This window comes from Xenopus laevis, chromosome 7L (assembly GCF_017654675.1).
Source record: "Xenopus laevis strain J_2021 chromosome 7L, Xenopus_laevis_v10.1, whole genome shotgun sequence".
NCBI classification, from domain to species: domain Eukaryota; kingdom Metazoa; phylum Chordata; class Amphibia; order Anura; family Pipidae; genus Xenopus; species Xenopus laevis.
The window spans coordinates 61110337-61127362 of record NC_054383.1 but is presented as its reverse complement, the minus strand read 5'-3'; the positions used below and the strand labels follow the sequence as shown (position 1 = coordinate 61127362).

Genomic DNA, 17026 nt, shown 5'->3' with positions numbered 1-17026 from the left:
GTTGGACAGGCAGACCCCCAAGATATGACCCAGATGGTGGAACTTGTGGAGAGGTACATGACTACTGAGAGCTACCTAGGAGAGGGAACCTCTGTCCAGCGCCCTATCAAGCCTCAGAGATTTCAAGGAAATCCTGGTAAGACTGTTCCATTTATTAAAGGGGTGGCTTCCCATGGTAACCGGGACAAAACCTCTGATATGACTTTGGGACTGAGTACTGGAGCCAAAGATAGGGTGGCCACCAGTCAGGGTCAAGAGGCCTCTGACAGAGATAAAAGGGGGGTTACAATGCTGAAGGTGTAGAGAGTTTGGCCATTTTGCTGCTAACTGCCCCCTAACATCAGAGCCTATGGATTGTAGTTGGGGGAAACAAGAATCCCTGTATGCCCTGCCAGCATGTCTGGCCTCTCTACAAGAAGAGACTGGTAAACAGTTTTGCCCAGTAGTCATAGAAGGACACCGGGTGACCGCTCTCCTGGATTCGGGGAGTTTGGTAACATTAGTTCACACTAGTTTGGTGGACATCGTTGACTCTACCCACCCACGGGTCGGGGTAGTGTGCATTCATGGGGACACTAAAGACTACCCAACTGCTTTGGTACTGTTTGAAACTCAGTCGGGAACTGTAAAGTATCAAGTGGGGGTTGTAAAAACCTTAATGCATGCTGTTATATTGGGAAGAGATTTTCCCTTGTTCTGGCAACTGTGGGGTGGGGAGAGTAATTCTGGAAAGGGTTCCTCATGCAAGGCAGAGGAAACATGCTTGTCCCCAGAACCCTTTACACACCCTTAGAATGATGATAAAGTAGGGGTGACCCCTGATGTTCCCTCACCCCTAGAAGTGTTGGCAGGACTTGAAGAGGGGGTAGAGGAAGGTGACATGGTACCTGATTTAGAGGTCTCTAAAGAGAACTTTGGAACTGCCCAAATGAGGGACCCCACTAGAAAAAATATAAAAGTTATAAATGGGGAACCTCAATGTCCAGGGGCAGAAACAGTGTTTCCCCACATGGCCCTGAACCAGGATCTGTTATATCATGTGAGCAAAATAAGGGGTGAAATTATAGAACAGCTGTTGGTACCCTAGCAATATAGAAAGGTGGTATTAGATATGGCACATAGACATGTACTTGGCCACCTGGGAGTTGATAAAACTACAGAAAGAATTCTTCAGAGGTTCTTTTGGCCTGGGGTGGTTGGAGATGTAAAGCGATATTGTAACTCCTGCCCAGATTGTCAGTTAGCAGCACCAAGACCCCATTACAAAGGTCCTTTGGTTCCCCTTCCAATCGTTGAGGTCCCATTTGAGAGGGTTGCCATGGATTTGGTCGGTCCCCTGCCAAAATCCACTAGAGGGCACCAACATATCCTTGTAATATTGGATTATGCAACCAGATATCCAGAAGCAGTACCTTTAAGGAATACTTCAGCAAAATGTATAGCCAAAGAGCTGGTCCATTTGTTTTCTAGGGTGGGAATACCTAAAGAAATACTGACAGATGAAGGCACACCCTTTATTAAGTAACCAAAGCGTTATGTCGCCTCTTAGGTATCAAACACTTATGTACCACAGTGTACCACCCTCAAACTGATGGCTTGGTGGAAAGGTTTAATAAGACCCTGAAAGCCATGTTGAAAAAGGTGGTAGATAATGATGGGAAAAATTGGGACTGCTTATTGCCGTTTTTGTTGTTCTCAATCAGGGAGGAGCCACAAGCTTCTACTGGGTTCGCCCCATTTGAGTTACTCTATGGTAGACACCCCAGGGGTCTGCTAGATGTAGCTAAGGAAACTTGGGAACAGGAGGCTACCCCCTATAAGACAGTGGTAGAACACATTGCTCAAATGCAGGAGCGGATTACAACTGTGTTACCTATTGTAAAGGAGCACATGGCCCAAGCACAGGAGGCCCAAAGCAGGATCTATAATAGGTCTGCAAAAGTAAGGACCTTTAATCCTGGGGATAGAGTCTTGGTACTTATCAAAAGGGGGGTTGTGGGAGCACCCGCATTGCTAAGTAAAAATATATAGAAGTATAAGGGAAGTGCTACTGGCATAACCAAATGGGTCAGTGCACATTCCCTGGGCCCCTGTCTAAGTAATTCAGTAGATATGCAAATTCATGTGTTAACAAAGACAGGGGTTTTTAGTTACAAAGTTATGATCATAAAGTTGAAAAGCCACCATACCACGTCAAGGTAAACCCCATATGGCATTCCCTAACTTGTTTACCTACCAGTCATAGTATTGAGGATCCTGTGTCTCTCTGCATAATAGCATTAGTAAAGTAAAAACTAAAAGTCTGCTGAACCTTGGTTTCTGTCTGAGGGCTAAATCCTCCCCCGCTGCTGAATTGCAGCTTTTAAGAGAGAGTGATTGCCCAAACCAACGCCCATTTTTAAAAAAAGTGTATACATATGGTGCAGTTAAAAGCATAGGGCCACAATTAATTAATAGGGGTGGGTATGGGGGGTGCTACAAGCCACAAGAAGCTTAGCCAAAGCTCCAGGCTGTAAGAGCAAATACAAAAGGGGGGTTGTGGGAGCACCCGCAGGGCTTACTGCAAACCTTTAAAAGTATGTGGTTGGAATGGAAGAAGCCAAATACTTAGGTTATGTAATTGGGAGAGGTGCAGTAAAGCCTCAAATAAATAAAGTGGAGGCAATACAAAAGTGGCCCCAACCTGTCACAAAGAAACAAGTCAGAGCCTTCCTTGGGATAATAGGCTACTATCGTAGGTTTGTGCCTAACTTTGCTTCTATTGCAGCTCCCCTTACAGATCTTACTAAAGGGAAGAGCTAAGTAATGGTTAAGTGGTTAGCTGAGGCTGAAAAAGCTTTCATAGAACTTAAAAATTCCCTCTGTAGGCAACCAGTGTTAATAACACCAGTTTTTCAGAAAGAATTCATTGTGCAAACTGATGCCTCAGATGTGGGTTTGGGAGCTGTCCTCTCCCAAATGGTAAATGGTCAGGAACACCCAGTAGTGTACTTAAGCAGAAATCTTACACCGGCTGAGAGTAGGTACTCTCTATTGTAGAAAGGGAGTGCCTAGCCATTAAGTGGGCATTAGAGGCCCTCAAATACTATCTGCTGGCCTGAAAGTTTAGATTGGTCACAGATCATGCTCCCCTTAGGTGGATGTCTGAAAATAAAGAAAAGAATGCTCGAGTCACCAGATGGTTCCTGGCCCTGCAAAACTTTATGTTTACAGTGGAACATAGATCTGGAGCACTGCAAGGGAATGCAGATACCTTCTCAAGGGTTCATTGCCAGGTGGCGCAGTATGCTCAGCCCTACGGGGACCGGTAACTGGAGCACAGTGTGAAGGGAGATATATTTCCCCTAGGTTCATGTCTTACTCCCATATGTACAGCAGTTCTGAGTGGGTTAATTCCCCTAGAAAGTCTCACCTGGGGAATAATTAGCAGGCTAGATCAGCTAGCTGCTAGAGAAGGTTGGGGCTCAGAGGGAGAGATTGAGACAGACACTGAGGAGAGCTGGGAGCTGAGTGTGGCCATTGGAAGTGGCTATTTATGTTTTCCCAAAGGGAAAGGACTTTGCAAAGGTACTGTGACTCTGGGGAGTTGTACTGTTTGTGTTTGGGGACCGGTAGTAGAGAGGGAAACTACTTTGTGTATTAGTTAGAGCCCAAGTGGTGCAAGGATTTTGTTTTGTTTTATGCTGCTTTGCTCACAGAATCTTTATATGTGAACAATACATGGACTTTACCCTGTTCAAGACCCGTCTGTTCATATGATCCTGCTCACAGTGGCAAACGGTTTGTAGTGATTTAGAGGATAGAGAGAAGAGTAAAGAAGTGCATCTGTTCAGCCTTTGATAGTGCTCAATTGTAGCATGAGAGCATGAACTTGAAGTGGATGAAGTGCCAAGTTGAGCTAGTGTACTAGGCTGGTGTTAACCGGACAGTTATGATGAGAAGTGGAAGAAGCAAAAGTGAAATTTGCAGAATGCCAACACCCAATAGACCAGGTAGTCCTAAATTAGCTCCCACCATACACTTTAATCATGTATACTGTATTATACTACATGTTTCAGACTTCACAAGCCCTTTGTCAAGTGTGAAACATCCAAGGGCATTACAGTATTTATAACCACATCCCAGACAGTGACATTATAACTATTCCTTTCTACAATTAAGTGTTCATTGGTCAGTGATTCTCCACAGTATTTATGGTGCCTGAAAATCAAGTCCATTTCTTTGTGTGTATTGTTCGAATAGAAAAGTCCAAATATAAAGTCTAAAATAAAAAGGTGAATATGGTACTGCCTTAACCCTTTCACTGCCAGACGATTTGGCCAAGTTGGTACTTTTATTGCCAGACCATTCTTGAACATTTTGCACTCTTTCACTTTAGGGACCTTTCTTGAGGGGTCTTTTAGTTTACTCAGAATGACGACAAAACTCCTATGACTTTTTTTCTTGAATGCTAGTTTATTTAATAAAAACTGCAACAAAATATTCCCATGTGCATTTTTTCCTGGAAGCCAATGAGACTCTCATTGTCCCATTCATTTTCAATGAGGCTGAATATCTCTATATCTATACAACCTCACCAGCTTTTACTTGCCGAGTTTTATCTGGTGACTTTTCATGCATTTTTTCAGTATCCATGTTTTTTTGCCACATTTTTCTCGAATTGAGAAAAACCTCACCAGCTTTTACTTGCCGAGTTTTATCTGGTGACTTTTCATGCATTTTTTCAGTATCCATATTTTTTTGCCACATTTTTCTCGAATTGAGAAAAAAACCGAGTCGATTTTTGATAAATCAGCCCCAAAATGTCTAAAAAATTAAAACAAAATCATAATTTAATTTATGCTCATGAGCATAGCAGATTTCTCACTTGTACAGGTCAAAACTCCAAGCAATACACTACCAAATTTCCAGGGCCGGATTTACATAACGGGCGCCCCTAGGACCACTGCTGTTCATCTCCCCTGTCCCCTCCACTTTATTCCTGCAAATTTTCATCATTGGGACCGGAGCAAGGGGGATAGGCGCACAGGAAATGTAAAAAAGTATTGTATCTCCTGCATATCCCCAGTGTTTTTGAACCAATATGGGTGTGGTTGGGTAGCATGCTGCCCCCTAAAATCCTGCCACCCTAGGCCTTGGTGGCCTTTCCACAAATATGGGCCTGCAAATTTCCAAAGCACCGCTCCACAAAAACTGCATACTTCTGATTTCAAGGCCAAACATGCCACTATAAACAGTAAGTTTACCCTAGCAAACTAAACATTATTGGAAAGAAGAGATTCTGACAAATCCAAAATGAGTAAATATATATTTTGTACTACAAACTACCAAGTTGCAATTCTATGCTAAAGTGATAATTTTTATAAAAAAAAGTTTTTGAAAAAAGACCTCAAAGCTTCCAATCTACAGCATCATATCTCCCACATATCATTAGGTACCAAGGTAAAACACCTTATTAACACCATGAGTCCACTAAACACTTTGATGCCCAATGTGTATTGTTTTACCTCCATATGTGGCATACATGGGCCCCAAAATGAAGACATCCCATACGAGCTAACGATTCTGTAATACCAGATACTGCAGAAGCCAAAAAAAAGCAAGCTCTCTATTTGATTGTCTGTCTAAGGCAAGATTTTCATTTGGTGTGTAAAGGTGTTGGCTACTTGGTATGAATTTTGGGGAGTTTTTTTGGGGGGAGCATTACTTAAAATCCATTTTTATTCTGACCCAGAAGGTGTGATTGCTAGCCCAGTTCCCTTCACTTCCTTTGGGCTACAAACTCACTGACAGCAACTGCAAACAGTAGCAGACTATAGGATACATATTAAGTATGCATGCATTAAGTATGCATTCCTCCGAATCCAAATTGGGTATGCATGTCTTTTTACTCAAAAGTACCAAGTCGCAATGCTCTCCTAAATTTGATGACATTTCCAAAAATAACCTCAAAACTTCCAATTTGCAGCATCTTATTTCCCACATATCATTATGTACTAAGGTAAAATACCTAAATATGAACTCCAAGGGTGCATTGAATAGTTTGAGGCCCCATGTGCATTTGATTACCTAAGTATGTGGCATATACGGACCCCAAAATGAAGACCACATGCAAGCTATCAGTTCTGTAATTCCAGTTACTGCAAATAAACACATTTACAGCATTTTTTGAGGGGCAAAGATACAACAAAGTACATACACCCCAGAAAACCATATATTTTTCTAAAGTACGCATTCCCCCGAATATAAATTGGGTATGCATGTCTTTGTACCTAATGATATATAGGAGATAAAATGCTTTTAAAAGGAAGTTATGAGGTGATTTTCAGAAATGTCACCACAATCGCCAAATGTAGGAAAGCTTTGCAACTTGTTACTTTGAAGTAGAAAGACATGCATACCCAATTTGGATTTGAGGGAATGTATACTTTGCAAAAATATATGGTTTTCCAGGATGAACATACTTTTTTGTACATATGCTGTCAATGTTTTGATTTTGAAGTATATGGAATTACAGAACTCATAGCTCGTATGGGTTGTCTTCATTTGTGGGCTCCTATGTGCCACATATTTAGGTAAACTGTTTAGTGGACTTTTGGCATTCATATTTCTTAAAAAAAATTATGTAAATGTGTTGATTTCACAGTATCTGGTATATTATTCAAATTGCAGGTGAGTGATTGCTCACCAAATTTAATCACATCTCAAAGGAGATAATTTAACTGAATAAAATACAACTGTCACTTAACTTAAAGTACACTTAATGCACCATGGAGCACTCTCAAACTCAAGTCTTCAGTGGGTCTGGGCACAAAAGTGGAGTAAAGGGCTCGCCATTGGGGGGAGGATTGAAACACCTGCAGAGACCCAGTGCTTTCCCATTCATAGAAAGTCCAGTAACTTTCTCTGGATCTTAGCAATAAATTCTTGGGGTGGGCTAAGTCATGTCAACTGGTACCAGAGCTGAGAGGTCACCAGCTGGTTGATAACCAAGAGCCCTCGCCCCTCATAGAATGCATTTTAGCAAGACCCTTCAACTTTCCCAGGCGGGTAAGGACGTGCTCCTTAAGTTCATTGAAATTCTGTGAAACAGGACGCTCCTTAGCTGACAGGTAGACTTAATATTTGATGACGTTAGTTTCCCACAAGATATGACAAAAAGCAGGAGGCAAGGAGTCTACATATAGAGGACCTTCCAGAAGGCCTGATCTCTTGGACCAGTTGATACAGGCAGATTAGGCAGCAGCATAGACCTGATGAAATTCTTGTGATCTCTCAAGATCAACGTCCTGGGCTGAAAGAACCACCCTCGTATACGATTCTCTGATCACCAACCCTGTAAGCCTCATCCTTAGGAGACAAGGGAAGTAATCAATGGCCAGTGAGTACAGTTGTCCTGACAAGGGACATCCTTGCTGAACTCCTTGTCGAAAGGCCAGAGGTGCAGTCAGAGACCAATTTATTTTAACCAAACACTCTGCATAGGCGTACAGTGTTTTCAGGAAGCCTACAAAATTTGGGCCAAAGCTATAGGCCTGCAGAGTGCCTATAAGATATTGGTGATCCACCCTGTCAAATGGCTTCTCTTGAACCTTGCCTACATCCCACACTGACTCAGTGTGCAAATTCATTCTGGTAACCCTTCCAGTCTGTCCATGTTTCCTGGACTACTTTTGCAAACCCTTTGGGGTAAATTTATTAAAGAGTGAAGTTCCGCCACTAGAGTGAGATTCTGCAGCTCTCAATTCATTTCTAGGGGATTTTGAAAGGCGTATTTATCTATGGGTGAAAGTGAAAGTTCACCCTTTGATAAATACGCCTATAAAAATCCCATAGAAATGAATGGAGAGTGGCGGAATTTCACTCTAGTGGCGGAACTTCACTATTAACTTCACGCTTTGATAAATATACCCCTTTGTCCTCTAGTAAGCTGTTGCCAGTAACATGCCAATACATAGCTTTATGCAGAGATGACGCATCTGCCGCTATTATGGATGCACAATTGTGGTCTGAGAATGGTGCCAACCACGTCCAGACTGAGAATTAAAATAGGTCCTGGCATTTCAGGTACACAGAGGCCCAATCAGCCAACATAGAGGCCCAAACAGCTCCCACCAGCCCACTAAATACTGACTTTCTATGGGACCTTATAGCAGCCCCTCTGGCATTTGCCAGAACCCACAGATTGCCAGTCCGGGCCTGGTGCCAACCGAATGTTACTGGACTGGGCTTGTGACATGAGATGACTTGATATATTATAGCCTTGATATATTATAGCCTATCAATCCGGGTTTGAGAAACATGACCACCTCTCATCATGACGCAGGTGATGACATCTGTCTCTGGGTGCTGTTCTCTCCATATCTCAAACAAGGAGAAATGGGCGAAGAGTTCCCACAATGCTGACTCTGATATGTGCCTTCTCTGGGGTACATTGAAGTCTTAGACATTGAGGGTGGAATTAAAATCACCTCCCATAATTAAAACTTCAACTGAGTCAAATGTGTCCATATGGGCTGACAAACTTTCATAGAACCATGTCCTCTCCAGCCCAGTAGTTGGTGCATACACGTTTATCAGATTGTATATGCAATTCGACTCCCCGACATGGAGATGCAACATATGGCCTGGAACGATAGCTTTAACATTTGGCACCTCTGGCTGAAAGGAACAGGGCCACCACCGCACATGATGCCCATGTAAGATTATGAAAAAAGACCCTGCCCTTCCACTCTAGATGCCAGGTTACCCTGCTTGGCAAAGAAAGGAGAGTACCTGAAACATTCTGAAAGGCTCCCGACAGCCTTCAGAGGTGTTTGACTGAGAGATAGCAGATGGAATCAGCTTCTCAACAACAGGGGAAGCTTTAGAGACTTGATACTCAGCCTCTACTCTTTCTGTTGTCTCCTGAGCATCCTGGATGGCAACAACACTGGGATCAGTGAAAGTCAAGCAAGGAGAGATCTCTGCATGTACAGTAGACCTCACATGGCTGTTTTTTTCAGAGACTGTTTGGGTACCCTCTTCTATATCCACTGCTCCAGCCTCATCATCCTACCTTGCATTATCATCTGCAGGATCCTGTATGGGGGTTATCCCACTATTCTCCCCTCCAGGAGTGAAATATCCCGTGGCACTGAAAACCGAGACTGATTATAGTCCCCAAAACTCAGTACATTGACTACCCACTCTGCATGGGGTCTTTGCAGGGGTTTTAGCTCAAATTGGAAATAAAAAATGCAAGTGAAAGTGACATCCAAGTGTGGGGATGGGTAGGGGAACTGTCAGGAAGTTTTTTTTTTTATTTACGTTTTTATTAGTTTTGACATGCCAGTTACAATCCAATGTATTTTAAAACAATTAGCAATTATAATGTAGTTAGTATACAATGGTGGTTCAGGTCTTTACATAAAATCATTTAAATACATTTTTGCATCATTTACATGCCAATATGTATCCTATAGTCTGCTACTGTTTGCAGTTGCTGTCAGTGAGTTTGTATCCCACAGGAAGTGAAGGGAACTGGGCTAGCAATCACATCTTCTGGGTCAGACAATCAAATAGAGAGCTTGCTTTTTTTTTGACTCTGCACTTTCTTTTGCCTCCTGAGCATCCTGTAAATGTTTGAAAAAAACAGCTCTCAATAGCACGAAGATGGGCAAACAAGGAAACAAATAAATAATTCCAATATGGTGTAGTATTTATCAATAATATCGATACACCAATAAAGAACATATATGGGCAGGTTTCTATCCATGTTCTTTATGTACGGGATGCAGATATGGTAGAAAATAAATTATTTTCAGAAGTAAACAAAAGGGAGTTTGAAATTAAACAAAACATCAGATGCACAACAAAAAATGTTATATATTGTTTACAATGTTCATGTGGCCTACAATATGTAGGAAAAACAAATAGGATGTTGAAGGACAGGATCAGAGAACATGTAAACAATATAAAGAAAGGAAATGAAAGACAGTGTTTTAAAACATTTTAAGGACGTCCATGGAATGAATCCTGCCTGTTTAACATATTGGGGCATAGAGGAAGTTAAAAACAGATGGAGGGGAGGAGACTTACTGAGGACAACATTACAGTGTGAGAGTAGATGGATTTACAGTTTAGAAACTTTTACACCTAAAGTCCTCAATATAGATATAAATTTAAGAGCATTTTTATAATTCATTGAAATATACAGGATTTTGTAATGGATGTTAACATTATCTGAATGCATAAAATCTAATTGACATGGATGTAATAATTATATGGGTAACTGCATAGAGATTACCGTAATTTGTATATGCAACTGTATAAAAATTGCCCCGACTATATGCAATTGTATAGAGAGAGCCCAAATTTGAAGACCTGTGGGCTAAGGAAATGCACACCCCTTTCTTTATAACAGTTGCTAATGCATGTGGGATTAATGTAGGACAGAAAAGCTTGCAGTAGAGAGGAGTCATCATGGCAACATACAACAAATAGCACAGGAAGCGGAAAGAACACATAACAGGAACAGCCATCTCCATAAATAGATATGCACAGTAGAGACTCTGAAGCCCTTGAGAAAGTCAGAATAGGAAATGCGTCGGGCAGTGATGTCATCCACAGGCGCTCAGGGTTACATGCGCAAAAAAATCAAAAATGATAACTTCAGGAAAGAATTGCAACTTGATAGTTTGGAGTACAACTATATATTTACCAATTTTGGATTCAGAATATGTTTTTTTCAAAATGTGTAGTTTTCTAGGGTGAACCTACTGTTAGTGGAATGCTTGGCCTTGTAATCAGAAGTATGCAGTTTTGGGGAGTGGTGCTTTGGAAATTTGGTAGTATAGTGCTTGGATTTTTGACCTATAGTGAAAAATCTCCATAAAATTATATATATTTGGTATTAATGTGTTCAGGACACATGGTAGTTTCCAAATATGCTGTGTTTTCATGCATAAAATAAATTATGTTTCCGATATATGTGTTTATATTATGGGAAACATGATTTATTTTATTTTTTTACACTTACACTTAGGAGCACATTTATCAAAAGTCGAAGGACTAAGTTAAAAAAACGTCGAAATTCGACCATTGAATTTGAGTACTTCGAAATAATTTTTCCGATCAAAAAAAATCGTACGATCGAAGATTTAATCTGGCGATTGAAGGAATAGCACCTTCGATTCGAAGGTTTTGGTCATAGCGTATTGTCGAATAAGATCAAAGTGAACCTTGCCCCACTTGTATTCGAATCGATCGATTCAAAGTTTTTATGCCCCACTTCCTTTCTGCCATTTTTTTTCAAACAGGAAGCCCTCTAAATTGCACAGATGGAGGTGTCTGAGGCAGGTTGGATTTTTTGAGCCTACAAATGTCTGGGAGGATTGAGGAGAAGGAGGAGGGGGAACGTCTCTCCAGCCCTGGGGAGGTGCCAACGGTGGCTGGATCCCACACTATGTGGTATCTTAGTCGTCGCAGGAGGGGGAGAGAGGGGAGCACAGGCTGGGGAGTCACTGGGAGGGGTTCTTGGGGGAAGGAGGAGGAGGAAGAGAGTGGGGGTCCCGTAGGGGAGGGGAAGAGAGGAGGTCAGGTGGGGGGTCCCATAGTGGGTGTGAGAGTAGGTCAGGTGGGGGGTCCCATAGTGGGGGTGAGAGTAGGGCAGGTGGGGGGTCCCATAGAGGGGAGGAGAGTAGGGCAGGGGGGTCCCATAGAGAGGGAGAGCATAGGGCAGGGGAGTCCCATAGAGGGGAGGAGAGTAGGGCAGTGGGGTCCCGTACAGGGGAGGAGAGTATGGCAGTGGGGTCCCGTAGAGGGGATGAGCGTAGGGCAGGGGGCAGGAGCATAGTGTAGGGAGGGTGTCCCCCAGCCCACGCAGGGAGTCCCGCAGGGCACGCTGCATGTCTCGCTCACCACCTGGGGCATGCAGCGTGTCACGCACCCCACCCAGGGCTCGGAGAGGCTCCCCCAGCAGCGAGGAGGAGATGGAGGCACCACCAACTGCCTCAGAGAGGAGACAGGAGGAGGAGGAGGGTGATGATGATGGAGGAGAGGAGGGTCCCAGCAACAAAATGGCCCAAAGATTTACCAGTGATGAGAATGGAGCACTGGTGGACGAGGCAGTGCTGTTTGGGAGTTGGTCCCATCGCATCAGTGCTGCCAGATGTCAACAACACTGGCAGCAGGTAACGGACAAAGTGAACACTGTGGGCGCTTTACACAGGGATCGCCTCACTGTGTACAAGCGCTTCAGTGACCTGAAGCATTGGCTAAGGGCAAAGCTGGTTACCAGGAGAGCTAAAGCCCAGAAGACCGGCGGAGGGTGTGTCCCTCCACTCAGACTGAAGCCCTATGAGCGCTGGCTTCTGGATATTTTGGGCAAAGAGGGCTGTGAAGAAGTGGACACAGACTGGAGAAGTAAGTAGACTTTTATAGAAACAAATATCTGACTCCTTTTTTCCATATTCCCATCATTTAGATAAATGTCTAATTTCCCCTTTAGCATTTCACTTCTTTGCTAAAATATTGCTCCTGCTTTGCATCAGAGGAGTTTCTTGTGCTTTTCTTTACAACTTTGCTGTTTGTTTATTACTAGTTATTAAGTGCAGCTGTAACATTGACAAAATGGCAGCCATTTCTTTATTAACCATTTCTCCACTACACCACAAATGTTTAGAAACTGCATTAAAGGGGTGGTTCACCTTTAAGTTAACTTTTAAGTATGTTATAGAATGGCCAAGTCTAAGCAACTTTTCAGTTGACCTTCATTATTTATTTAGTATATTTTTAAAATTAAATGACTCTTTCCAGCTTTAAAATGTGGGTCTAGAAATGCTCTGTAAGACTACACATGTGATGTTATTGTAAGTTTTTATTACTCGTATTACTAATTAGACCATCCCCTAATTATATTCCAGTCTCTTATTCAGATGAATGCATGGTTGCTATGCTAATTTGGACCCTAGCAACCAGATTGCTGAGATTGCAAAGTGTAGATCTGCTAAATAAAAAGCTAAATAACTCAAAAATCACAATTATTGTCATCTATTACATTCTCTCCTGCTCGCACCATTGCAAATTGCAAACCATTCCATCTCCCGTGCTGTACCATTCCATTGGAGTTAGTATTTGGAAATAAAATAGATTTGTAGCATGTGGGAGGTCTCTACACCAGGCCACTAGCCAAGTACACTTGCAATTCCATATGATTTTGTCTTTTAATACTTTTTTGTTTTCTTTATTCACAATTGCAGTACCGCAAACATCGCGGCCTGACTTGGACAGTGACCAGGACCAGGATGACGCCCAGCAACCCCAGGAAGAGGGTGAGGCTGAAGATCCTGATAGAGCCCCAGAAGCTCAAGGTACAGACATTTAAAATGTTGTGACCAATGCAGTTGCTCCCTCAACTTGTTTACAGCATTACTAATGTCCTTTTTCACATTACAGAACACAGAGCTGAACGCCGTGCCCAATCACCAGCCGTGATTCCTGTGCTGCCCCCCAGACGTAAGAGCGATGTTTATAACTAATAAGCCCTTCCTTTATTTGTCTGTGTGTCACCAAAGATGCAATGTAATGGTTAAGCTGAGCTCAGGAGAGGTGGTTAGGAGAACAAAATAGGATCAGACAGCTAGAGCAGAGTTTCTATGGGAACCAGTAATGATATCTCCTCAGTGGCTGTTAGACTGGAGGGTGTGTTTAGTAATCTGAGCTGGGAAGAACTGAGCATGCTCATTAGCCAACAGCCAAAGTGAATTCCTGAGGGAGGGGCAGAGTGAGTTAGAAGAGGAGAAGGAATTCTAAGTGATTAAGGGGATACTACAGACTTTACTGTTAACCTTTTAAAAACCAGTGGCAGGTATCTTAAGCTCCTCCTCACTGGGAGGGAAGGTTTACATATTTTTGTCTAAAAAACATGTTTTCAAAGCTACATACTGGTGTGAAATTTCCACTCTAATGTTGTGTTTATGCCACCCCCCAAAGGAAAACACCACCCCCAATCTAACTTGTAACCTTTTCTAACCTTTTGTTTGTTGTGGGTTATGCACATGTGCAATACTTATATTCGTTTTTTCTTGTAGGTCGTGCTGCTGCCACTGCTGCCACTGCTGCTGCTGCAGCAATTGGGGGACCACCACAGGAGGAAGGACGGCGACTGGGTGATCAACCTGCGGCACAACCGGGGCTCATTGACGCGATGGTGGCTGCCATGCAGCCTATGCTCCATTAGCAGAGCCGCCAGGAACTCTGGATGAGGCAGTGGATGGCCCAAATCCATACTGATATTCGGGAGACCCGGATGACCATCCATCGTGGATTCCAGGACCTGGTGGCAGCCATGGCAGCCCAGCCTCACCCAGGGGGCTCTGCTGAGGGTGAAGTCCCTGGTCCACCTGCTGCTCCCCCTCCACACCCTGAAGCTCCTCAACATCGGAGGGAAAGGGGGCATGGAAGGGGACACGGTTCTGTCCGAGGGGACAAACGTCCCTAGCTCCAGTCTGTGTCATTTTCCAACTGACACTGGCCTCTTTGCCTATTTTCTCCTGGTAACAAACTTTGCCCTATTGACGCTTCAGGTATCACTTTGTCCGTTACCCAGCAATGGGACTGACTCCCAAACTACACATCCCATTGTTTACACTGTGCTCCATTCTCATCACTGAGGGGTGCCATTTTAACATCTATTGGCACCCTTTCCAATAACATCTGGAAAAGCACTTCAAAACATCTAAGTGCATTCGCTCTAACATATGCATTTACATATGGTGTTATCAGCACCAAGGTGTGCCATATCTAACACCCATTGGCACTCTTTCCAATAACATCTGGAAAAGCACTTACAAACATCAAAAAGTGCATTTGCTCTAACATATTTCTATGGCGATGCTGCAGTGTTGCCTAACACATTCACTTGGCCAAAAATATTTACATGTAAGGGACAATGAATTCCATTGCAAGCATATGACTACACTTTTTATTGTGTATTTATCACTAGTGCAGTGTTGCTTCAAAGGTTCCATATGCTAATCAAGCTCTGTATTTATGTGGTTTACATGTTATGTGCATTCATGTAACAATGGCCTATGTTCTGCAACTGTCAAAGTGAAAACAGTGTACCTTGTGCTTTGCACTATGAAGTATTGTTGGCTACCTATGGCCTACTTTGGCTACCCAGCACTCATAATATGTGCTATTGCCTACTACTACTACCTCCTCCTCCTCCACCTGTGGTACTTAAATAGCAAGTCAAAGGTATATGATATGCCTTAAAGGCACAAAGCGTTGGTTGTTACTTTGCACTATAAAGTATTGTTGGCTACCTATGGCCTACTTTGGCTCCCCAGCACTCATAATATGTGCTACTGCCTACTACTACTACCACCTCCTCCACCTGTGGTACTTAAATAGCAAGTCAAAGGTTTATGATATGCCTTAAAGGCACAAAGCATTGGTTGTTACTTTGCACTATAAAGTATTGTTGGCTACCTATGGCCTACTTTGGCTACCAAGCACTCATAATATGTGCTATTGCCTACTACTACTACCTCCTCCTCCTCCACCACCTCCTCCACCTGTGGTACTTAAATAGCAAGTCAAAGGTATATGATATGCCTTAAAGGCACAAAGCGTTGGTTGTCACTTTGCACTATAAAGTATTGTTGGCTACCTATGGCTTACTTTGGCTACCCAGCACTCATAATATGTGCTATTGCCTATTACTACTACCTCCTCCTCCTCCACCACCACCTCCTCCACCTGTGGTACTTAAATAGCAAGTCAAAGGTATATGATATGCCTTAAAGGCACAAAGCGTTGGTTGTTACTTTGCACTATAAAGTATTGTTGGCTACCTATGGCCTACTTTGGCTACCCAGCACTCATAATGTGTGCTATTGCCTACTACTACTACTACTACTACCTCCTCCTCCTCCACCATCTCCTCCACCTGTGGGTGAGTGCAGAGGACTCTTGTATTTGACTATATGTATTTTGTGGTCACAGCCTCATTGCACCCCCGCCTAATGGTTTTAAAAAATAGTGGTGAGCACAACTTTCCCTTGTTTGTTATAGTTTATACAGGAGCAGTGACCAGCTCCATGTTGTAGCTCCCACCCTTCCCAGCTATAGTCAGGTGATCCCACTGGTGTCTAATAAAAGGGCAGCCAAGTATGGAGGTTTACTTTGAAAGCAGCAAGTTAAGTTGCAGGTAATACCTAGTCCCTTTGTAAAATGTATAATGAAGCAATAGAATTCTTAATGAATCAGATAAAATTGAGCATAGGACTGGCCAGATATGGGATGACTTTGACGTAGTTGGCCAGCTTAAATATATTGCAATATATGGACAAACAATCCCTGTTTTGTTTAAAGGGTAAGGCATTTTTTAGTAGCAGTATGCACAAAATGTCGCTGTCTTAAATATATTGATAATGGGTTGAGTGCAGAGGACTCTTGTATTTGACTATATGTATTTTGTGGTCACAGCCTCATTGCACCCCCGCCTAATGGTTTTAAAAAATAGTGGTGAGCACAACTTTCCCTTGTTGTTATAGTTTATACAGGAGCAGTGACCAGCTCCATGTTGTAGCTCCCACCCTTCCCAGCTATAGTCAGGTGATCCCACTGGTGTCTAATAAAAGGGCAGCCAAGTATGGAGGTTTACTTTGAAAGCAGCAAGTTAAGTTGCAGGTAATACCTAGTCCCTTTGTAAATGTATAATGAAGCAATAGAATTCTTAATGAATCAGATAAAATTGAGCATAGGACTGGCCAGATATGGGATGACTTTGACGTAGTTGGCCAGCTTAAATATATTGCAATATATGGACAAACAATCCCTGTTTTGTTTAAAGGGTAAGGCTTTTTTAGTAGCAGTATGCACAAAATGTCGCTGTCTTAAATATATTGATAATGGGTTGAGTGCAGAGGACTCTTGTATTTGACTATATATATATATATATATATATATATAGATATATAGATATATAGATATATATAGATAGATATATAGATATATAGATATATAGATATGGGAT

The 17026-nt window shown here is 42.6% G+C and overlaps 1 protein-coding gene across 1 annotated transcript; it reads left to right on the top strand.

Moving 5' to 3' along the window:
* Positions 1-11717: 11717 nt before the first annotated feature.
* On the top strand, positions 11718-14582 carry LOC121395454. The gene is made up of 4 exons (XM_041569011.1): positions 11718-12405; positions 13242-13352; positions 13438-13497; positions 14073-14582. Exons 1-4 carry the CDS (start codon positions 11889-11891, stop codon positions 14219-14221), a joined length of 837 nt encoding a protein of 278 aa, XP_041424945.1. The 5' UTR covers positions 11718-11888; the 3' UTR covers positions 14222-14582.
* The last annotated feature ends 2444 nt before the right edge of the window (positions 14583-17026 follow it).